The following is a 23872-nucleotide window of genomic DNA, read 5'->3' as shown; positions in this document are numbered from 1 at the left end:
CTCCTCTGTCAAACAACACATTCATTCATGAAAACATGGTTACTATTCAACTATTCCTTCAAACCTGCAAGAGGCATGGAGTGTACTCTCCAACCCTGATAGGCCTTGTTGTCCCTGCGCAGGGCCTCCAGCTGCTCCACAGACTCTTCATGGGCCGTCCTGACTTTGGAGAGCTCGCTGGTGTGTTGCCTGCCCTCCTTCTGGCAGCCTTCCACCTCCGCCACCAACTCCTCACACTTGTGCTTCCAGTCAACGAGGTACTTCTCCAGGATGCGTTGCTTCTTATCCAGAGCCTGAGCACAGCTGCTGGCCTGGGACAGGGAACACATGCTCAAAGACACCCAGAAACAAGTTCATGGCACTGCAGCACTACCGTGTCCTCTCCTACCTTGTCCAGGTCCATGCAGAGTTCCTCCACCTCTCCCTGCAGCCTTTGTTTGCTTTTCTCCAGCGAGGAACATTTGGCCTGGGTGGCTTCCACAGCCTCCTCGGCCTCCTGAAGCCTGGTGGCCAGCTTCTTCCTGTGACACATACGTTATTTGGACCTTTAAGGTACATTCAGAGCGCAAAATGTGATGGATGACCGCTGGTATCACAACTGACCTAGTGTCCTCCAGCTCATCGGCGTGCTGGATGGTGTCCGCCTCGTGTTTGCTCCTCCAGTGTGTCACCTCGCTGTTAAGTTTGGAGACGAGCCGCTGCAGCTCCTGCTTGCTCTCCTGCTCCTCCTCCAGCTGCTCCCTTAGCGCCTCGCACTCCTGCTGCACCGAGCTCAGACTGCTGTTGACCGCCTGCTTACACTGGCCGCCACGTCACACAGGAACGTTTTTTAAATGTATTTGCTTAGTGGATGTTTTATTTTTCAGACTTCCATTCACACACACACACACACACACACCTTGACCTCCTCGTCCAGTTGTTTCTTCACTTCTTCCAGCTGCGATGTGAGCAGAGTCTTGGAGCGGCTCAGCTGGCTGGCTCTGCTCTCTGCCTCTTCCATTTGTCGATTCACGTCTGCATTATCAGCTGACAGGACACGCAGGAACACACAGGAACACAGGGACACTGATTATCATACAGTAGCTTACAGAAGGCGTACATATGCCAGCTTCTGTAGCCATACATAAATTAAGTAGCAAGGATGAAATGGAGCATCAATAGAAAGCAGCACTGATATCTGTGTCTGAGCTCTGTGGGAAATAAATAACATCAACACATTTGCATGCAATTGTAAACAAGGTAAAGTCATGTTCTTCTGTTAAAGGGGCACACCACTCATTTTATATTAGCCACTGAATGCAGTTGCCTTCCCTGATCTAGAAGAGCTGCTTCAAGTTTCTGAAAATACTGGGTCACCACTTGACTAATCTTGGTTTATACTTAGAGTTTTAAAGAATTGGGCAACATAAAGACACTATTGAGTTGCATTATGGGTAGTGTAGAGAACGGAGCATTGATTGTGACCCTTCTCTTTTACATTTGTCACTTGCAAGTCACAAAATAAATCTTTGACATGTTCTTTAGAGGTGTCCTGGGGAGTTTCGAAACTGTACGTGAATGTGTGATGATTTTAAAGCAACACTAAAGAACTTTTCCCGCTTCGGTCCCCCTACAGGTTGGAAGCGGAATTGTCCATTACATTACATTATGCAAGTTTGCCAGATCGGGTAGCGGATCTGTAGTTCGAATGAACTGGACAATGTAATGTAATGGACAATTCCGCCTCCAACCTGTAGGGGGACCGAAGCGGAAAAGTTCTTTAGTGTTGCTTTAAGGGCAACTGAGGAGACATGTCATGACATGTCAGAGGTGTGTAGCACCTGAGAGTCTGTTCCTGGCCACACTGAGCTCGGCCTGGGCCCTCTGCAGGTCCTCGGCTCTCCTGTTGGCTTCTGACAGCTGCTCCTCCAGCTTCTTCATCTGGCTTTCTGAGGACGTCTGCAGCACACAGGTTATACTCACAAGTTAAACATGTTCAAAATTGTCAACTTCAAAACATGTGAGCTAACGTCCTGAGGGCTAAAGTCCGGACCTTGGCTTTCTGCAGACTGTCCAGAGAAGCAGCCAGCTCGTCCACCTCCATCCTCAGGTTCTGCTTGTCCTTCTCCAGTTTGGCCCGGCTCCGCTGCAGAGCCTCACACTGCTCGCTCAGCTCTGCCATGGCATCACTGTGCCGTTTCCTCAGAGATGCAGCCAGCGCTTCTGACTGGACAGAGGTCTCCTCCAAGTCTCGCCTCAGGCGCTGCAGCTCAGTTTCTCGCTTCTTGTTCACCTCCATCTGTAATCACACACAGGCTGCATGTCAACGTCTGTATTTCGACTTGTATCCTCCACAAATTGTAATGTACATGCATTTCCTTTCTTTGGAAAACCAAAATGATGGTAACACCCCAATTCCCTCACGCACTCAAACTGGACACATTTGGCTAGACATTATTATAGGAATGGTCCATGCTAGAGTCCATGGGCCCAGTCCAGACAGCGAGTCTTCACCAGCTTCACAGATTCAATAATTTATTTAATGCACATATATTGTATATGCTCATTTGTTTTCTTGCTGAGAGGTAAACTCTGTGTTACATATGAAGCTGGAGCCAGGAGACAGTTATCTTAGCTTAGCATAAAGACTGCAAAGAGGTTAAAAAGTGCCGATTGGTGGGTTTTGTACACTGTTAGCCGTTTCTCCCCTCTCAATTCTTTATGCTAAGCTGAGAATGCTATAAATCTTGTTATCTAACTTTTTTGGGGAAAGTGTATAATCCTAATCTGTGCAGTTTTATAACCAGTAACAGTCCAAAGTGTGTCATGTAGTTTACCTGTGAGGCGGTGACACCTCCTGCTTCCTCCAGCCGGTCAGTGAGATCCTCCAGCTCTCTGCTTAGATCTGCTCTCTGCTTCTCCACCTGCCAACAAACAGAGCAGTCACTCACATTTCGCTAGGATTCTATATTACACCATTTTATTATAGCATTGTAATAAGTCTTTTCTGTCCTGGTTGATGAACAGCTCCACTGTATTAAAGCTCAGGCAGACTTCCACTGTTCTGCCCTGCAGCAGGTCAGGATATTCAGCCAGCAGGGAATCAGGATATAAGGGGAAGCCTATAAGGGGATGTGAACTTTCAGAGGTCAGAGGGATCCAGTCAGAGCAATACGTCCAAGTCTTATCTGTGAACTCCTGACAGCTGCATTCATTGACTTGTTTTACTAGTGGAGGCAGCTTCACAAGTGTGATACAAGTGTGTTAACACCACATGTATCACCTTATAAGGTTATGGTTAACTATGCTAGCAAACAGTTTCCTACTCTATATGAAGCAGACACTATTATGAATGCATATTTGTGTCCTGATGAATGTCCGCCCCATATTCTTTTTTAGCTGTTTTTTGTCTCTACCAGCTCCTGAGAAACGTATCTGTCTCCTCAGTTCAGCTGCTGAATGCTCCACTGTGTTCACCAGCTAGCTGAGCAGGTGGTGCACTGGCATCACTTTTCTGCTGCTGCTGGAAACAGGGATAATGAGAGCATTGAGAATGAAAAACTATGGCTAAAAGATACCACAGCGCTCTTTCACAGTACACATGGACATTTAATCCATTGTTAGTATGAAAACAATAGTGAAGCTTTAAATATGTGCCATATTTTTGTATACATATTATTAGTCTCACTTTAAGTGACTCAATGTAACAATGTAGTCAAAGTTTCAATATCTCATAAATATAATAAACAAATAAATAGAAAAATCAGCAGCGTCATAGACATCTGGGTCACACGCAGAATCCACACTGGCTGACCTAGTATCCTACAGTATAATATTATGCAGGTTAATAAAACGTGATGCCTTCAAAAGAATTACAAACTGCATTTGTTTCATAGAAATGCAGAACAAATAAAATACATAAAACATGTTTGAATGATAAACTCCCTTCTCACGCTTTGACATTGAGACAATTTATAGCGCAGCCACACCAGCAGTTCCATCTTCATTTTTCTTCCCAGTCTATCAGTTATGTATTATCCATCTTCATATCACTAATGTCACCCATTGTGGACATGCTCTTACATCCCAGCACATTCATTGTGTCACATAATGTTTTTTTGGGGTTACAACATTGGTGATGTGGAGCATATAAGTAAACCCACTGTAGCAAAGCACCATCAGAAGAATGTGACTCGCTCTGAAACGTTTTTGTAGAGTTCCCTGGACACAAACCAGTGAGAGTCATTAAAAAAAGTTTTATTATAAATGTTAATTCTGTTAATGTGTGCTGCAACCTCAGAATGGGATTAGTTTACTTTTTCGCCTGCAGAATTGCACCTAAATTAAATTATAGGTGTAATCAGGTTGCCCAAATAAGTCCCTTAAGACTCTCCAGCTAATCCAGAATGCTACAGCACGTATTCTGACAATAACTAAGAAAAGAGCTCATATTTCTCCTGTAATAGCTTCTCTGCATTGGCTTCATGTAAAATCCAGGATTGAATTTAAAATCCTTCTCCTGACCTACAAATCTCTAAATGGTCTAGCACCATCATATCTAGAAGAGCTCTTAGTACCTTATTGTCCCACTAGAGCACTATGCTCCCAGAATTTAGAGCTACTTGTGGTTCCTAGAGCCTCTAAAAGTAGGATGGGAGCCAGAGCCTTCAGCTACCAGGCTCCTTTCCTGTGGAACCAGCTCCCAGTCTGGGTTCGGGGGGCAGACACTGTCACCACATTTAAGAATAAACTGAAAACCCTCTTTGATAAAGCATATATTTAGGGAGTGAGGAGAAACAGAAATGCTTGTTATTAACCTAGCCCGGCGGAGTTTACTCCCCGGAGTCCTTACGTTTTTTTTCCCCAGCATATTTCCTTGGATTAGGATGGCACCAAGATCTTGGTTGCAGTTGTTGGTGTTGTTAGTTGTTGTGGTCCTGCTTCACTACACCCTGCTACACTCTGCAGTGTCCTGCTTCGTCCTGCTGAACCTGCTACGTCCAGCCATGCCCTGCTGTGCCACACTACATACTGTAACGCCCTGCAGTGCCCTGCTATGACATGAACTACTACCATTTTCTAGTCACTGTTACATGATCTTTATTGTGACTATTATTGCCACTATTCGTCACATTCCCAACCGGCACCGCCAGACACCACCTATCAAGAGCCTGGGTCTGGCCGAGGTTTCTTCCTAAAAGGGAGTTTTTCCTTGCCACTGTCGCACTATGCTTGCTCTTGGGGGAATTACTAGAATTGTTGGGACTTTATAAATTATAGAGTGTGGTCTAGACCTACTCTATCTGTAAAGTGTCTCGAGATAACTGTTGTTATGATTTGATACTATAAATAAAATTGAATTGAATTAATACCATTCCAGTTTTCACCAGTAATATTATACCTGTGATTAAATATGAAATTAATACACTATATTGAAACTTACGCATTGACTCTAGCAGCAATTTCCTCCCACACCAATTATCTCTCTTTTGCAGCAGCAGCCGCATTGCTTTTTTAACAAAATATATGTTCAAACTCGCTGTATGTGGTGAATCGTAGTATCATGGCTCCATTCATGCTGCCTTTTTATAGTGGTGGTGCACACACTCTGAGTGAACCTAGTCTGAGTTGATTGAACCAACTCAAATTAGCTGTTCTGGAACCGAAAACTGATTCTCAGAGTAACCAGGACATTGCTTCCCAACAAACACATTTCAAATAAAATGGCATTCATCTTTATCGAACGAGCTAGGCATCGCAGACATGCAAAAAATCATCATACTCTTGTAATCAGGTTGCCCAAATAAGTCCCTTAAGACTCCAGCTAATCCAGAATGCTACAGCATGTATTCTGACAATAACTAAGAAAGAGCTCATATTTCTCCTGTAATAGCTTCTCTGCATTGGCTTCCTGTAAAATCCAGGATTGAATTTAAAATCCTTCTCCTGACCTACAAATCTCTAAATGGTCTAGCACCATCATATCTAGAAGAGCTCTTAGTACCTTATTGTCCCACTAGAGCACTATGCTCCCAGAATTTAGAGCTACTTGTGGTTCCTAGAGCCTCTAAAAGTAGGATGGGAGCCAGAGCCTTCAGCTACCAGGCTCCTTTCCTGTGGAACCAGCTCCCAGTCTGGGTTCGGGGGGCAGACACTGTCACCACATTTAAGAATAAACTGAAAACCCTCCTCTTTGATAAAGCATATATTTAGGGAGTGAGGAGAAACAGAAATGCTTGTTATTAACCTAGCCCGGCGGAGTTTACTCCCCGGAGTCCTTAAGTTTTTTTTTCCCAGCATATTTCCTTGGATTAGGATGGCACCAAGATCTTGGTTGCAGTTGTTAGTTGTTGTGGTCCTGCTTCACTACACCCTGCTACACTCTGCAGTGTCCTGCTTCGTCCTGCTGAACCTGCTACGTCCAGCCATGCCCTGCTGTGCCACACTACATACTGTAACGCCCTGCAGTGCCCTGCTATGACATGAACTACTACCATTTTCTAGTCACTGTTACATGATCTTTATTGTGACTATTATTGCCACTATTCGTCACATTCCCAACCGGCACCGCCAGACACCACCTATCAAGAGCCTGGGTCTGGCCGAGGTTTCTTCCTAAAAGGGAGTTTTTCCTTGCCACTGTCGCACTATGCTTGCTCTTGGGGGAATTACTAGAATTGTTGGGACTTTATAAATTATAGAGTGTGGTCTACACTCTCAGAAAAAAAAAAGTACGAAACAGTACCTTTAAGGAACAAAAGCTTGTCACTGGGGTGGTACCCTCAAAAGGTACATTGTTGTACCTTGATTCAGAGGAGCAAATTTGTACCTTACTTGTTTGTACATTCTAAAGGGGCAATATTGTACCTTTGAGGATCAATAATGTACCTTAAACAAAAGGTACAACAATGTACCCCTGGAAAAGGTATAATTTTGTGCCATTAAGGTACCGCCCCAGTGACAAAGCCATTTTGTACCTTTAAGTGGCAAAAACGTTCCTATTTATTCGTTAAGTGAAATAAAAAAGGCAAACAACTAACTGAACTTTAGACATTTATTTTAGTCCTTAAAATGAAAAACAGTTTAATTCACAGATTCAATAATTCATCTCACAACCATACGATGTAACATCCCAAAATAAAATGCCACAATGTTTTAGGATGTCATGTCCAATATAAAAACCATTTCATTGACCAACTGACAACTTCATACTGGCACTCCAAAAACAAAGGAACAGTGATATCAGAGAATAGCTGCATGGCAGGGAATAAATACAATGGCACCATTTATCTTTTCCTTCTTTCAATTTCATGAACATCACTAATCAGAACATCACTATAGTGCAGAAAAACACAATATAAAAAGTCTTTTATCAAAGACCAAGCAAAACACTTTAGCACACAAAGCCAAAGTAAAAAAAAAAATTATAAAAACAATAAAAATCATGAGTCACTTAAAGGATAAACTACATGACGCTTGATGTGTTCTGGATTAAAAAACAAGCTTTGAGCTCATCCACAACGCTCTACAACCCTGTTGAAAACATAGGTTCAAAGTACTGCTCACAGCTAAAACATATCCATCTAGCTTTGCTTGTCCACGTCAAAGTTTGGTTTAGATGTAATTTTGAAACCATTACTGGATGACCATAAGAAACTATCATCAGAGGGACTTATTATCCTTGTTCATGGCATGTTTTTGGAGCTGTAGCTGCAATATTGGGAGACAATCTGTCATCTCACATGACAGGATTTACCATGTCTTTTGCTGCTGGTGGAATCTGTAGATACTCCATTGCTACTCACTCTGAGATGAAAAAGAACTTTAGTGAATCAGATTTTGTTTTAAGAAATGTTGATGTACACAGATACCATTTAGAATGTGTAAAACTAAATACAGAAAACAAAGGAATGTATGGAATTTGTGGTGAATGTGTATTTGACCAGTTAGATTACTTTGATGTCACAAAGTCTCTTCCAGATGGCATGCATGATTTCTTGGAGGGTAGCACCATTGGTATTGAGGCTTGTTGTATGTAAAGCTCATCAAGAAAAACATAATACCTAAATGAGGAACTAAGAAAGATGTCCATTGGACAAAATGATAGGACAAATAAGCCTGTGCCTTTCTCAGACAATATTTTACAGAGCTCCAGTGTTGTTGGATCTGCTTCACAGAAGTGTTGTTTATTCTGCCTATTTCCCTTCTTGATGGCACACAGGGTACCTAAAGGCTGCAGTTACTGGCGGATCTATTTATTGTGTCGTGAAATTGCCGACATTGTAATGGCACCTGTTGTGTTAATAAAAAAAAAAAGGCTCTTCCTCTTCTTGAGGAATTAGTTTGAGTTTTTGTGTGGTATGGAAAAAGAGTTTGGAAAATGTGATAACTCCAAAATGTCATTACTTGATCCATTTCACACACACACACACACACACACACACACACACACACACACACACACACACACACACACACACACACACACACACACACACACACACACACACACACACACACACACACACACACACACACACACACACCCCAGTATTGATAGCTACAAACTTTGTATTATGAAATCAGACATCCAAGCATACCTGCAAACTCAGAAAAGCTGAAAAAGGTGACACATTTTACACACCGTGCCGTATTAGCACCGGTTCGGACCCTCCCCCAAATAAAAACTCTTCTGATCTACACGATTCACGTGGATGACATTTTCCCATTCAAAGCGGCGATTTTTGCCGAAAAGCGACGTTTGCAGGTATGTCCAAGGGACGTGTTGTTGCATACAATTCTCCCAGTCTCTGCGTGAAGTAATGTAAACAAAAAATAATTATACGCAAATTACACACCTCCCCAAGTATGACGAGAATGTCATTTTTCTCCCTGAACAGGATCGGCAACAGCAGGATTGCAGCTCTGAAATAAATCCCTGAAAAAAAAAAGAAAAAAAGAAAGTGTATTACGTGAATGTACAGTGTATTCTGGTTGGTTAGGCCTTATCTTGTCTGAAGACCAATAGAAAAGAAATTAAGCTTAAATGGCTCCACAACACTAGGTGTGACCACGGCTGATCAGTGAGTCACTTACCAGGAACGTCTTCTGTGAGGGAAGCCTCTCTTTCCTCCAAAGCCAGATCTGCAAGGGGAGACTTCCTTTGAGTCAATCTAAGCACTGTGGGTACTATGATCTTAAAGACATCTTCAAATCTTCGGCAGATATTCATTTCATTGTGAAGCTGGCCCATTTCCTGAAATAGCTGCAACACAGCACAAACAACAAAAGGGGAAACGTGTCACAACATTATCATAGCATTTTAAAATTAAATTTCACTCCAACTCAAATCTAGAAAAATAAAATGTGTTGACAAACCCTGCATGGACTCTTAAATAAAACAATAGTCTTAAAATGTATGGCAAATTAACCATACTGTAACAATACTGTTACAGTAAATAAAGTCCTGGAGTGAAAATGTTACTTAAGCAGAAATCATTAAGTATCATCAGGAAAATGTAGTTAAAGTATTAAAACATTGTAGAAAGTGTAACGGATCCAACCAGTTGTGTGTTTAATGGTCTGATCAGCTCAGCTGGACTTGTAGGCCGTTATATTGTTGGCTAGTTTACTTTAGAATCAAACATCAGATTTATAAACTACATGTAACTAAAGCTGTAACAGATGAATGTAGTGGAGTAACTAAAGTAACTAGTAACTAAAGCTGTAACAGATGAATGTAGCGGAGTAACCAAAGTAACTAGTAACTAAAGCTGTAACAGATGAATGTAGCGGAGTAACTAAAGTAACTAGTAACTAAAGCTGTAACAGATGAATGTAGTGGCGTAACCAAAGTAACTAGTAACTAAAGCTGTAACAGATGAATGTAGCGGAGTAACTAAAGTAACTAAAGCTGTAACAGATGAATGTAGTGGAGTAAAAAGTTCAATATTTCTCTCTGAAGTGTAGCGGAGTAGAAGTAGAAAGTGGCATGAAACGAAAAGACTCAAGTAAAGTACCTCAACATTTAGACTGAAGTAAATGTACTTAGTTACATTCTACCCCTGCATTCCGACTAAAAAGACTGTTTAAGATTATGCATTACAGTGTGTACACCCTAATGCATAATGTTACACTACATAAACTACCGGAGCCAGGTGAATTCAGATCCAGATAAAAACTTCTTCACTAGTAACCTTTACATTTTATTTTATATTATTTATGTCTATGAGATTACAGAGTTATTTTCCATGGTTCTACTTAGGCCTAATGTTATAACAATCACATAACATTACTGTTACAGGTACCTTGATTCCACTGTAGCCTTCTCTGAATGTACCAGGATAGGCTCAAGGGTTAGTGTCATGGTTTCTTTCCACTGCTGAACAAATCGGTTGAATTTGGCTTGCTTCTTAAACGATCCGTCAAAGAGGTATGAAACCATCCTCTCAGTCAATCCATAGTCCACTGCTTCTCTGTCAACTTTATTATCTAACGTACAATACAGAAAAGAAAAACAGCAATGTTAACCACCACTGTAGTAACAGCATAATGTACCGTTACACAACTTAAAAAGGCACATTATGCTGATGCCTAAATCACGCTTCTCTATCAGCCTCCCTTTGGTCCGGACCTAATATCCATAAAAGTATTTAGGCGTAGCTACCTCATTGGAGACGCGCTGGAAATCTCTCTCTCTCTCTCTCTCTCTCACACTTTAATATAACGTAATGTTAGGCCCATCTTTTTTTTTTTTTTTTTAATTAATGATAGTAATCGGGTTATTTTGAAAACAGCAGCTAGCTAACGTTAAACGTTAAGCTTAGCTAGCTACTCGAAAGGGAGGTTAACCGTTGGTCGGATCTGTCAGTTAACGTTAACGTGACTGGTGTTGTAACTTGACGTTAGTCTTTCTACGTTAATTAACGTTACATGGTTTTACGAAAATGTTCTAAGACAGTTTGACGACAAAATAAAGAATAAATCATCATTTCAAACCCTCACTGGCTACCGGTAGACACATTCCGCCCAAGTGGCTTTGCTTTAGCATTAACATAGCTATATTTCAGAACAAAAGACTGTTAGGCGGCAAACACGCTTTTCATCGTTCTCCTCTGACGCAGTCCAGCTAACGTTTTATAGCTAACGTCAACGTAAGTCAGAACAAAAGACTTTTTGGCGGCAAAAACGCTTTTTTCTCCTCTTGACGCAGTAGTTTTATAGCTAACGTTAATGTTAGCTAGCTAGCTCGATGGTGAACTGTAGCTAAGTACCGCTAGCTAGCTAGCTAGCTAAGTACCATGTCATAACGTGTAGAATGGCAATATGGGACATAATACTGCTAATGTTTTAACTAACTTGTTAATGTTAATAATGGCAATCATCAATGTCGAGTGTAGCTAGCTAATGTTGACAGAGTATGAACTTGGCTAGCTAGTGCTAACGGTAAAGTTAACTTCCAACTTTGAATATTAACACCACAAACACATATTCAAAATTCACATAATTTACCTTTGAATTGACTTCTCTCCTCTTCAGTGACCTCTATTCCAAAACGAAGTAACGTCGTGATTAAATCCTCCATTGATAAATGTCCAAGCGCCATCCTCCCGACTTTGACCGACACTGACAGTTGGATCACTGTCGATTCACTCATGTATCCTTCCGCGCTGCAATATTTATGCTTCCGCCGAGTCGAGCTCTCGTTAGCCTGTAGCTGGATCCTTTCAATAGAACACAACTTAATGTTTTAACAATTATTTGTCAGTTTCATTCTAATATAAATAGGGTAAAGGGTTTGAAAATTAAATTCTTCAATACTGTTTGTAAATATAAATTATTACATACTCCTCATTAACATGATTAAAAATTATTCAAAGGGACACTTCACCAAAAAAAACATTCTAATTTATTTTGCCATTGTCCCAAAACTTTACAGTTAATTTAGTTTGAGTTATTGAGTTTGATAGTATAGGTTAACTTGTGTTTCTATATTGAGAGATGACATTTTCATCTGTGATGAGCATCCACTAATTCCTGCCGTTTTACATTTAAACATTAAGGTACAAATATGTAAGGGACAAATATGTACAATGGAAGGTGCATAATTGTACCTTAAAGGTGCATAATTGTACCTTAAAGATACATTTTTGTACTTTTAAGGGAACATTTGCTAAGTTTGTACCTTAGGGAACAAAAATGGACCTGTATTGTACCTCTTTTTCTGACAATGTAGACCTACTCTATCTGTAAAGTGTCTCGAGATAACTGTTGTTATGATTTGATACTATAAATAAAATTGAATTGAATTAATACCATTCCAGTTTTCACCAGTAATATTATACCTGTGATTAAATATGAAATTAATACACTATATTGAAACTTACGCATTGACTCTAGCAGCAATTTCCTCCCACACCAATTATCTCTCTTTTGCAGCAGCAGCCGCATTGCTTTTTTAACAAAATATATGTTCAAACTCGCTGTATGTGGTGAATCGTAGTATCATGGCTCCATTCATGCTGCCTTTTTATAGTGGTGGTGCACACACTCTGAGTGAACCTAGTCTGAGTTGATTGAACCAACTCAAATTAGCTGTTCTGGAACCGAAAACTGATTCTCAGAGTAACCAGGACATTGCTTCCCAACAAACACATTTCAAATAAAATGGCATTCATCTTTATCGAACGGGGGGGGGGGGAGCTAGTCATCGCAGACATGCAAAAAATCATCATACTCTTGTAGTGAGGTTAGTGTGAGAATATGTTTTTTTTTATTATTAATCTGGTTAAAAGGAGTCTTAATGACAACATTTCATTCTTGGGTGAATCCTCCCAATATGGCAAACAGGTTAGCAAACAGTTGGCTGTTTACACATCAGTAAACAGAAAACAACACTAGCAAGCAATCAGAGTTGTGTTAGTGTCCGCCTGATGAATGGCAGTCCAACATTGTCTCTCTCTTAGCTCTCCAGCAGCTCCTGAGGGAAAGGTCTGTCTCTTCGCTAACTAGATGCTCCACTTCACTTTATCCAAGCCTTCCCAGCTAGTTGCTAACTTTGTCTACTGTCTGCTGCTGGCCAGATGCTTTAAAAAAGCCTGTTGGCTTAGCATAGCTGCTGTTGAAAACCATGCTGAAGAGACTATCCAAAGAGTTCAGTTTCAGCTGGAAAATCCAAAACAATGAGCTAAGAAGCTAAAGAAGCTCAGCAGAGCTGAGTGATCGTTCTCTGTGGGATGTTACTGCTATGATCCCTGTCACAGTACCCATGGTTCATAGAATGCAAGTTGTATGCCCACTGCTCCTGACAGGGTGGGGATTCTCACTGCAGAGCAAACATGCGTGTGACAATGAAATAATTAAATTGAAAAAACGGTGTGTGTGTGTGTGTGTGTGTGTGTGTGTGTGTGTGTGTGTGTGTGTGTGTGCGTGCTGTCTGTCCTGATGCTATCTCCCCTGTGCGAGCCGAGCAATCGAGTTAACAACAGCGCGCCTGTCTGCAGCAGAGGTATGTTGTATTGAAGATGCAGGGAACAGATAAAGAACTGCATGTCTCTGCCTGCCTCTGCCTGCCTTTTTCATTGCTCTGTGGCTCTGGAGACTCCTGGGGTGGGGGAAGACCCAGCTAACACCATTAGGAATGCCACCCAGAGTGGGGAGAAGTGTGCAAAACACACCCTCGGGGCCCGCTGTCACTCTATTCAACACTCAAGCTGAAATATGTACCTTTACATTTCTGCCTTCACCTATACTGTAACAGGGACACTGTAGGCAGGTCTTAAGAGGGGCAGATAGGTTCTGTAGCTTAAATACACAGCGCTTTAAGAGCATCTGGTTTGAAAACAACAAGCACTTAAAGTGCCCACCTTGGTAGATTAGCTTCATATGAACCAGGTATACTGTTATGGAACAGAAAGAGACATTTTGACAAACATGTCTGGGAAACTTTGCTGTGATGGAAAAAAGTCCCGTTCTTCTGATTTGCTTCGAGGAGCAAGGCGAAGGGTGTGTGTGTGTGTGTGTGTGTGTGTGTGTGTGTGTGTGTGTGTGTGTGTGTGTGGCATAGAGAATGATTGTAAAAAAAATGGCAGAGTTAAAGCGTAACTCTCGCCAAAATGCAACCACGGGTCTTTTTGTTAATGCTTTCATTTAAAAGCATAATTAGGATGAAAACGCCACTTTTAAGATTCACCGAATTCTCGTTTTCGGTCAAATGGCCTTTTGAATGGGAATGCTAGGGGCACTACAATGATAACATCAAAATCACTATTTTTAAATCACTAAGAAGGCTTGACACAACATGAAACTTTGCTCTAAGTATCAGCAGGGGCTCTAGACATGAAATCGAGCATTGAGAACATTGTTTGTGTACACAGAGTTTACTAAAAAGAAGGTTTTGAACAACTCACTTTAGCAGTTGTTGTCAGTCAAAAAGAGTCGATCTCCGAATGCAACGTAACAGGCAGGAGAGTAAAGATGGAGAGCTCCTACAGCTTAGTTCCATATAAATGCACGGATAATTTGTTGTTTTGTCGTTAGTGAAAAACAATATTGAAGTTGAAAAAGGAACGTTCATGGATTCCGTTCATTCGCATTTGGAGATCGACACTTTTTGACTGACAAGATGGTGGATAGCGTAAACCACTGCTTAAGCGAGTTGTTCAAAACCTTTATTTTTAGTAAACTCTGTGTACACAAACAATGTTCTCAGTGCTTGAGTTCATGTGTAGAGCCCCTGGTGATACTTCGAGCAAAGTTTCATGTTGTGTCGAGCCTTCTTAGTGTTTTAAAAATTGATGCTATCATAGTAGTGCCCCTAGCACTCCCATTCAAAAGGCCATTTGACCGAAAACCAGAATACGGTAAATCTTAGAAGTGGTGTTTCCGTCCTAATTATGCTTTTAAACGAAAGTTTGACTCGGGTATATTCACAAAAATACCCTAGGTTGCATTTTGGCGAGAGTTACGCTTTAAAAGGATGTTGGGGTGCCCCCCCCCAGTTTATTATCACAGGTGCAGATAGTTTGGGGTGACCTGAGGTGCAGCAGCAGCACACGTACCATCAGATCAGCAATCTTTTTTCTTTTTTCCTCTCTTCAAACCTCCGGCCTGACTTACAGCAGAGCAGCTTGTCACTTCTCTGTCAGACAGCTTGTGCTCTTTGTTTCATTTAGCTTTTATAGCTTTTATAGCACCATACCTTGGCTCTGATGGCCCGCTCTGCTTCCAGCTCCTCCTCCAGCTCCTCAATGCGAGCCTACAGACAGAAAAAGCTGATGTTAAAATGGATTTCAGAGAAATTGTTAAATATGGTTTCCCAGTGGCTGTAAGATTATGACGGAGAAGCAATGGGGTGGCACCTCTGCAGATTGTTTGGTTTTTCAGGGCAGCACTTTTAGACAGCCTGCTTTCTCTGGGGATTCAGCACGCCTTTTTCCTCAAGTAGCAATTTAGAGCAAGAATGTGCATAGCCACCATGATGATCTGCATTGTGAGCCAGGACTGGCTCTGCTGTGTCCGCTCAGAGAGACCAAAATGCATCATGCCATTTTCATGACATTCCAGGAATTTGTGTTATGTTTGTGCTTTCTCTTGGTTTCACAGAGCAGGCTGAAAGTCAGAGATGTTTTTCCCAAGCTGCATCAGGCATTACAAATTTTAAATGTTCTATGTGGTGTTGCTAACATTGCCACTCCTGTAAAAGATTCTGGAGCTCAGCAAGGGCCTACTGTATCCTACAGCTGTTCCAATCATCATGTGTTAATCACTGTTTATACACAATTAAAGATCTTTCACAGTCAGAGTTGTTGAAAAATACATCCATACAACCCTCGTCATAGCATTATATAAAGCATGAATAAATATATGACAGATCATATTTCTGTAAACCAAATGAGAAAGCCATTATTTTCAAAAACAGTGCTGCTTACAATCAGTGGTGATGTAGTTACTTTTACAGATTAAAAAGTGACATATAAAATATATGATCAGTTCCTGAAATATGATGCAATGTTATAAGTTTATAACATATATTTAACTTATATTTAAATACTTTATATCCTGTTGGGTAGTTACCCAACAGGATATAAAATAGTTAAATATAATCAGATTACAATACATAATAACATAAAATGCTGCTTACACATTAGTAATGGTAAGAATAATGAAACATATTAGTACTCTATAATTGACATGCAGGACTTTGACTTGTATTGGAGTATATTTAGCAATATAGATGTTGTAATAGATGTTAATACTGCAGTGGTCACAGTATTCATACATCTGTTTAAATGCTCCTAATATCATTCTAACAGCCAAAACTACAAGAATGATCTGAGATGAATATATCACCCACAGTACATTTCTGTTCCACTAATGTGGTGTCAAAGCTGCGGTTTGTACTGCTAATAAAAATGTATTGCTATTGTCCCAACATGGGTGCATCCTTCCAAGTTGTGTCATGTTCTGCTCTATCTCCAGCATCTATCAATGTCTCAGTGTCAGGAAGTGTGTCTGACATGGCATGTAGCCCAAAGCCACACAGCCATAACTCACTGATGTGGTGATCACGGCTTCACGGCTAACAAAGCTCCCAAACACGTTCAAATGAACATGTATTGTCTTTAATTCATTATTGATGCACTTTGTCTACATTTTCTCCAAAATGTCACAAATGTGTGTTCAGGCATGCCATAGCCTTATACTAAAAATAACTTCATACTTTATCCACAGTCATTTTAAAGTGAAAAACAAACAGAAAGACTAAAAAGGGAAATAAAAACTCACATGCCAGCGTAGGACCTCTGCAGAGAGAACAGCCATGGTGAGGCAGCAGCAGCCAACTGACTGACTGACTGTCACACACACACACACACACACACACCCTCCAGCACTTCACTGTCCACACCCCCTTTTTCTGTCTCTCACAGCTCCCACTCACAGATCTGTTTCTTGTTAAATTCCTACTTTGCTAAGCCTTAAACCAGCCTCTAAATAAATACTGTGGCTCTAATACAATTGAGGAAAACATAGTGTACTAACAGTGTTAAGATGCCTGAGCCAGGCTGCATGGATAAACTACTTCTCTATGGTAGAAATACATTGATTTTGTGCAGTTTTCTAAATGAAATGTATTATATTCTAAATGATCCCACACTAGCGTCTCTACTGAGAAGCACTCTTGGAGTCACATAGGGAAATAACAAAATTAGCCCATCATTGCTGAGACTGGTTGCACGGTTCGATCTCCATAATTGTATGTGCTTAAAGTTTTAGCTTTCTTTTTCCCCGCTGCACCATGAAACCATAATAATTGTCCTTAAATTGCAATCAGATGTGGCCTCATGTCTCCTTGCTTTAGTCTGAGGGGCTTTTCAGCAGCGTGGGCAGTTCTATCCTGTGAGATCCCCTCAGGTCAGTTGGAAGAGTTCTAGGTCCCGCCTCTGCACAGACACAGCGTTATAGACCCCCTGCTGTCTGTCCACACATGATCACATCATTGAGATGGCAGTGCTCAGCCTCCAAAAGTTAAAGCCATGGCCGTTTGATTGGCCGGGTGCTGGCAGATCCTGTTGACCTGGTCCAAGCCTGGACGACACAGGTCATCAGGGGCATTAAACATGACGTGACAGGTGCTCATTGTACGAGAGAGTTAAGACATTTGAATGAGAAACACGTGACCCTGCAACATGATCTGGGTCCTTTTTGACAGAGACTATATTATAGGAATTCAAGTTTTCAAAACTCTTTCAGGCAAACTGCAGGAAATACATCAATACAATACACTCCCTGATTTCTGACGGATCCCAATGCTGTCGCCAAAGTTTCCTCCCAGGTCACTGTAGTGCATTATACACAGAGGAGTTTTAAAACCCAAGAAAATAGATTGGGAGCGTAAAAATAAGTTTCATCATGATGCGAAACATGAGCCTTTACGCAGTCTGTGTGGACTGATATTAATATTAGCATATCTGTTCTGTCAGACGTATGAGACGGAAAAAGCATTCTGTGTAGACACGCTTTTAGATACTACTGTCATTTCTGTGCGTTAAGGACGGCGTTTGTGTCAGGAGTAAATTAACTTAGCTTAGCATAGATACTAAACTTAGCACAAAAAGTAAGGAAATTTGTGTTTGGTAGATTATTTCTCTGTGGTAACAATGCTTTTTGGCAATACATCTTACAGCTTATTCTGCCATTGACTCGTTTGGTGTTTGGTGGATTGGATGATTCAAGTTTGAAGAAACAAGACATATTGGCAATTGAACAATTTATTCATTTAACAAACAGGAGCCTCAGTAGCATGTGGAAGAACCATACACAGCCACAACAGCCTGGCACCTCCTCCTCATGCTGGTCACCAGCCTGGTCACACACTGCTGTGGGATGGCATCCCATTCTTCAACCAGCAGTCCTGACCTCAACCCCATTGAACACTTGTGGGATCAGCTTGGACGTGCTGTTCGTGCCAGAGTGACCAACACAACCACGTTGGCTGACTTGCGACAAATGCTGGTTGGGGAACTAAACAGGCTTTCCAACAGTATAAGATGTATTGCCAAAAAGCATTGTTACCACAGAGAAATAATCTACCAAACACAAATTTCCTTACTTTTTGTGCTAAGTTTAGAAGCAGGGGAAACAGCTAGCCTAGCTCTGTCCGTCAAGAATTCCAACAGGTACAGTAGCTGTCATATAAACAGTTTGTCAGGTTGGATGTCTACACTAGAAAATGGGGAAAGTACTTGAACTTTTTGGAGGGCTCCTAAGAAGCTTTGTGCTGAGAAGAGACTGTATGATAGGCTTATGGTGTTGTCATTTATACGAGTGCTGTCAGTTAAACGCGTTATTAACAGTGTTAGCGCAAACCCATTTTAACGGCGTCAATTTTTTTAATCTTTTTGGCCTAGCAAACCTTGTAGTTTTTTTCACATGCTGTTGCAACAGTAACGTTAGAAAAACTACAACACCACACCGGATCTAGCTAGACCGGAAACAAAAAACAGGCACACCGCACGCACTTGTTTGGGCTTGCGAGCCGGCCAAAGAGTAGTAGGCTAACGTTATGTTTTGAGTGGATGGTGAGCGTGAGACGTCGAAATGGATGCCAATAAGATTCTGAATGCAAAGTTTACTTTTAAAACGTCGAGGGGGACAGTAGTTTCATGCATACACAGCATATACGACATGGAGAAAGCAGCTCAACTGGAACTGCTGCAAACGCTGTCTCATTAACCGATGATCACTGGACATCAGTGAGTAATCAAAGTTATTTAGAAGTTACTGCACACTATATTGACTATGTATATCAGCATACAGTTTTAGGACTGTGTTGTTTGTATTGTTTTTTTTGTCTGTTTTTGTCATTTGGGACATTGTCCACCCCCTTTTCTGTCCAGGAGAATTTTTACATTCCATATTAGAAAAACGTAAAGGTTACAAATGTCCTGCTGTGGCATCCGGTTTTTGGACCATTTTGTTTGTACTGTATAAGCAAAGTGTTACATTTTAGTTAGGTTAGGAAGGAATTGTGCAATAATGACAGATTCACAAATTTTTCTTTTGTTTACAGTAAATAAATAATAAACAATTAGAAATCTTAAAGTCAAGTTCATAAAGTAACTTTCTTTGCATTAATTTGATTCCCAATTAAGATACACTGGTAAGAATGGCTTTCCATTGTTAATATATACTTAAAAACTGTTCTGAAATGCAAAATAATAGAATTTTATTAATGTGATAAAACATGCAATTAATCGTGATTAACTATAGAAATTTGCCCTAATTTATACATATGTTTATTTGGTTTATGGGTTATTGTCTGTTTTGTTACTATTTTGTTGAATGGTCTGGAATATTGTAGTTACTGTGTCATCTTTTCTTGAGTCCCAACCGAGGTTCTTTGTCTGTCAGACGGTCTGAAGGGGATCCTACCATATCAGATGAGTAATAATAATAATTTCATTAAAATTAACTTCATTGACATGAACAGGTGCCACATGTACATTATAGAGGTTACTTTTCCAAAAAAGACTCAAAAGAGGAGGGAAGAGTAGTACATGTGTACTGACTCAGCACATGTACATACATAACACCAAAGTCATCCCTGCTACATATACAGGATACATATTTAATAGTAATACAGAATGCCTGAGAGCCTTTCTGTATTTGAGTTGTCACCTGCCATCTGAATTTAGTGTTTTCCTTTAAATAAATAAAGACATTTCTAACATAAGTTGGTGCAATAAAAAATAACAAGAATGCAGGAAATTAAGTCTTTTACATTACATATGTAACATACTGTGTATCACAAGATCATGTGAGAATCGCGAGATGACATATCACATAAAAATCCATCCTGTCAGGCTTGTATTAGCGTTTGTGTCCGAACAGCAGCTTACTGAACCAATCAGGGTCCGGTAAGTAGCTATGGCAGCTACAGCGTGGTTTAGCTGTGTGTGGCAGCCAAGACTGTTCGTTCAAAACAACTATGGCGAAAATGGTAGACAGATGGTTCATCTAATCACCTGCCAGGTATTTTTTGAAAGTGCTCTCAGATGGCCGGTCAGGTCAGTGCTTAAGTGTGAGGATAAACAACCAAAAATGTGCTGTTCACTGAATCAATTGTCATCTTACATACAAAAGAACAGATTTTGTGTACTGCAATACATGTTAATGTCAGTTTTGTGTTGTGTTTACAGCTTGTTCTAATCCCAAATATTAAAAAAGTAATGAATGTAGATTTGACAAATTAAAACATATTGACGCCGTAGATTATGAAAGACAAATGGAGCTGCTGAATATATTGCTGTGAGTAGCAGCACGGGGCTGTTTTAAGAAATCTGCGAGCCCCATTACACCTACTTCAAGCCAACTGCTTTAGATTACAGCACACTAGAGAGGGGGGGTGGCTTCTCATTAAAGACAGACAAAGCTATCTCTTTGATTCCAATCAGGTTTGTGGACATATTCATGTGACCTTTTACGCCACAAGCAGACGTGAGTGACAGAAGAGAAAGACTGTGCAGTCAGCCGTGCTGCCTGTCCACCTGCAGAAAAGTGCAAAACATCCAGGCACACAGAGAGGCACATATAATGGCCTCGTTGTGAGGTAGGGAGAATGCCAAAGCAACAGTAAATGGGAAAAAATGCCTACCCTCAAAGACACCCGGATCGCCTTTCAACCCTTCAATTATAGACAAAGGGTCCCTTTATCTGTCCTCTTACAAACCTCTGGAGGATACTGTACATCAGGCTCCCAGAGGCATCGGCAGGGCGAATAAGCAGCCCCTGAATTGTGACATCACTGTCTCCCAACGTTTCTCGCTCACTGTCACTCATTGCCTTTTATACTGGCTAGATTCTATCTGGAAGACACAATAAGATTCACAGGAAAAGCCTCAGGACTAAATTCACTGTCTTTTCAGGTCTCTGTGCGCATAAATAGTGGGCTGAAACCAATATAATCCAAAGAAATAATGCTGTCCTAATTTAATTGCATTATGTGCTAATTTCTTTCTTTAAATATTGTTTTTTTTTTGCATTTTTAGGCCTTTATGATTGACAGGACAGCTATGACTTGAAAGGAGAGAGAGGGGGAATGACATGCAGCAAAGGGTCGCAGGTTGGAACCGAACCCGCGGCTGATGCGTCGAGGAGCGAGCCTCTGTGTATGGGCACGTGCTCCACCAGGTGAGCTACCCAGGCGCCCGTGCGTGTTTCAAAAGTGTTATCCTGAACATGGCGTTTTAAATGGCAACATCTTTGGTGATTTTTGCACTGCACAAACCAAAAATTATTTGTTTATAATCTGTGTGGTCACTGCAGTGGGTGGAGGGCAACTTTACCCATTAAGTTCAATTCACTCCTCATGAGGACAGCCAGTGCAAACAGTTGAACAATGTCTTCTCTGGTTCTGGAGGAGCCCTGAAGGTGGCAGGGAGGGTAATTAAGAACACTATTGAGTCGTACACAGATGATAGTGTACACAGATGAAAGTGTGTGACCTTCAGCTCCTTGCTCTTTCTCTGCAGTCCAGTGGTTATTGTCTCTTTTGCTTCTAGCTTGGAGCTGGTACTGCTGAAGAAACACATTATAAACAACAAATACAGTCAGTACAAAACTGGAATGTTACGAGAAAATAACAATTTCAAATAGCCAAATATTTATTCCAAATGAAAAACTGACTCATTTGAACTGAATACATATTTAAGATTGAAGATAGATGGCAGATACCTGTGGTGTAGGCTTTGATTTTTACAAACAACACAATCTAGATGGATGTATCATACGTAATTATTTTCCCACTGTGTTTGTACATTGTTTCCTTTTCTTTGTGATAAAGCCTGGCCTGAGTAATGATGAACTCGTAGAACTAGACTTACATCCAGGTAACTTATATTTTGCCTTGTTTTATCACAGAACAAGAGACTGCTGTTCAGTGGTTTTATTGACTGTGATAGATAAGATTACAGGAAGCTTAATGTTTGCAGTTTAATGGCTTTGCTGGATGTGTGATTCTGAAAAGGAATTCCTTTACTTGACATGCCTAATGTCATCTTCACTCTCAACAATCTCCATCCACAAACTTGTAGGAGAAAAACACAAGCTATGCTGACCTATCCCAGCTTGTGGTCTTACCTACAGCTAAGGCAGAACTATTTATCCAGCTTTAATGAGCAGTTGGATACTGAAGTGGCTTGTCGAAGAGCACATCGGCTAGAGAGAGATATACAGAAGAATTAGAAATAGAAGTCCATTTCCTTTAAGATGGCCTAAAATGTTAAAATTATTGGAAATAACTGTTCATCTTATTAAACCTTTCAAAGCTCTGTTATTGGCCATGTATAAGAAATGGCAGGGCAGTTATAAGCTCTTTTCAGAAATGCAATACTGTATGTAACACTGATGGCTTCGTATAGCTGTGAATTCAGAAAGGAGTCCATTACAAAAATGTTCTGTAATGGCTAAAAGACACAATGCTGCATATGTTCCCAATTCTCTCACAGGCTGTGAGACAGTTTCAATGATTGTATACAAAATAAAATCACATTTATGATAAAGCAAGACTCTACTGTAACTCTTTACTGTAATTCACTGAATTTTACAACTTTCTAAATATTCTGTATTCAATTGTCATCAGTAACCTCGTTGTTTCATTCCATGTACTGTATATCAAAATTATATATTTTATGGGTTATTTCCTTAATGTGTATATATATATATATATATATATATATATATATATATATATATATATATATATATATATATATATATATATATATATAGGCTTTAGCAACATTATTTTGTTGTTGATCAATCATGTAACATAACATGAATAAAGCGTCTTTGAGTTTGGAGATGAGTCAAACTGAGTGACAGACTTCATATTCTCTCCCAATATGGAGTGTTTGAACAAAAAACACAGCACCTTAGCAACAAGGTGACTCACTTATTGTATTAACTCACAGAAAAAGAGGTTCATGCAAATATTGATGCCAAAGAGAACAAGTTTTAACTTCATATTGGAGATTGTGTTGTTCAGGGAGCAGTGTGTGTGTGTGTGTGTGTGTGTGTGTGTGTGTGTGTGTGTGTGTGTGTGTGTGTGTGTGTTGGTTCTTGTCTTTTGCTCCAAGCTAAAGTACAGTAAATGATTCCATTTGCTCTCATATTACTGAGGGCAGATAGCAACATGCCGGGATGTTTTGGAGTGCCTGATCACTGACTGAAGGGTATGGTTTTATCATTTCATGACTGATTACAAGTTACAGATAATTTCAACAAACTAAAGAGAAGAAAAAAAGACATCCTGCTATGTGGCTCAGTAAACTGTACACTGTGTGCGCATGCTTACAAAAACAATCTGTTATCATTAAATAGGAAAGAATATGAA

General features: G+C 40.4%; 1 protein-coding gene across 2 annotated transcripts in view; it reads right to left on the bottom strand.

Moving 5' to 3' along the window:
* The window catches only part of LOC144536063 (putative uncharacterized protein MYH16), a 25008-nt gene extending 8160 nt beyond the window's left edge, over nt 1-16848 (bottom strand). Inside the window, exons 1-10 of one of the 2 annotated variants that reach the window (XM_078278963.1) lie at nt 16765-16848; nt 15179-15235; nt 2817-2903; nt 2033-2278; nt 1821-1938; nt 899-1026; nt 604-800; nt 389-521; nt 95-311; nt 1-5 (exon numbers count right to left, since the gene is read on the bottom strand). The exon at nt 1-5 is cut by the window's left edge and continues 132 nt beyond it. In XM_078278963.1, the coding sequence (XP_078135089.1) occupies nt 1-5; nt 95-311; nt 389-521; nt 604-800; nt 899-1026; nt 1821-1938; nt 2033-2278; nt 2817-2903; nt 15179-15235; nt 16765-16800 (1224 nt within the window). In that variant the 5' untranslated portion in view covers nt 16801-16848. Of the gene's footprint in view, nt 6-94; nt 312-388; nt 522-603; nt 801-898; nt 1027-1820; nt 1939-2032; nt 2279-2816; nt 2904-15038; nt 15135-15178; nt 15236-16764 lie in introns of those variants that run through there. The other variant, XM_078278964.1, reaches the window with a different exon arrangement.
* Between the last annotated feature and the right edge of the window lie 7024 nt (nt 16849-23872).

Source organism: Sander vitreus, chromosome 21 (genome assembly GCF_031162955.1).
Source record: "Sander vitreus isolate 19-12246 chromosome 21, sanVit1, whole genome shotgun sequence".
In the NCBI taxonomy this organism is placed as follows: domain Eukaryota; kingdom Metazoa; phylum Chordata; class Actinopteri; order Perciformes; family Percidae; genus Sander; species Sander vitreus.
This window is presented reverse-complemented; position numbering and strand designations above follow the sequence as displayed.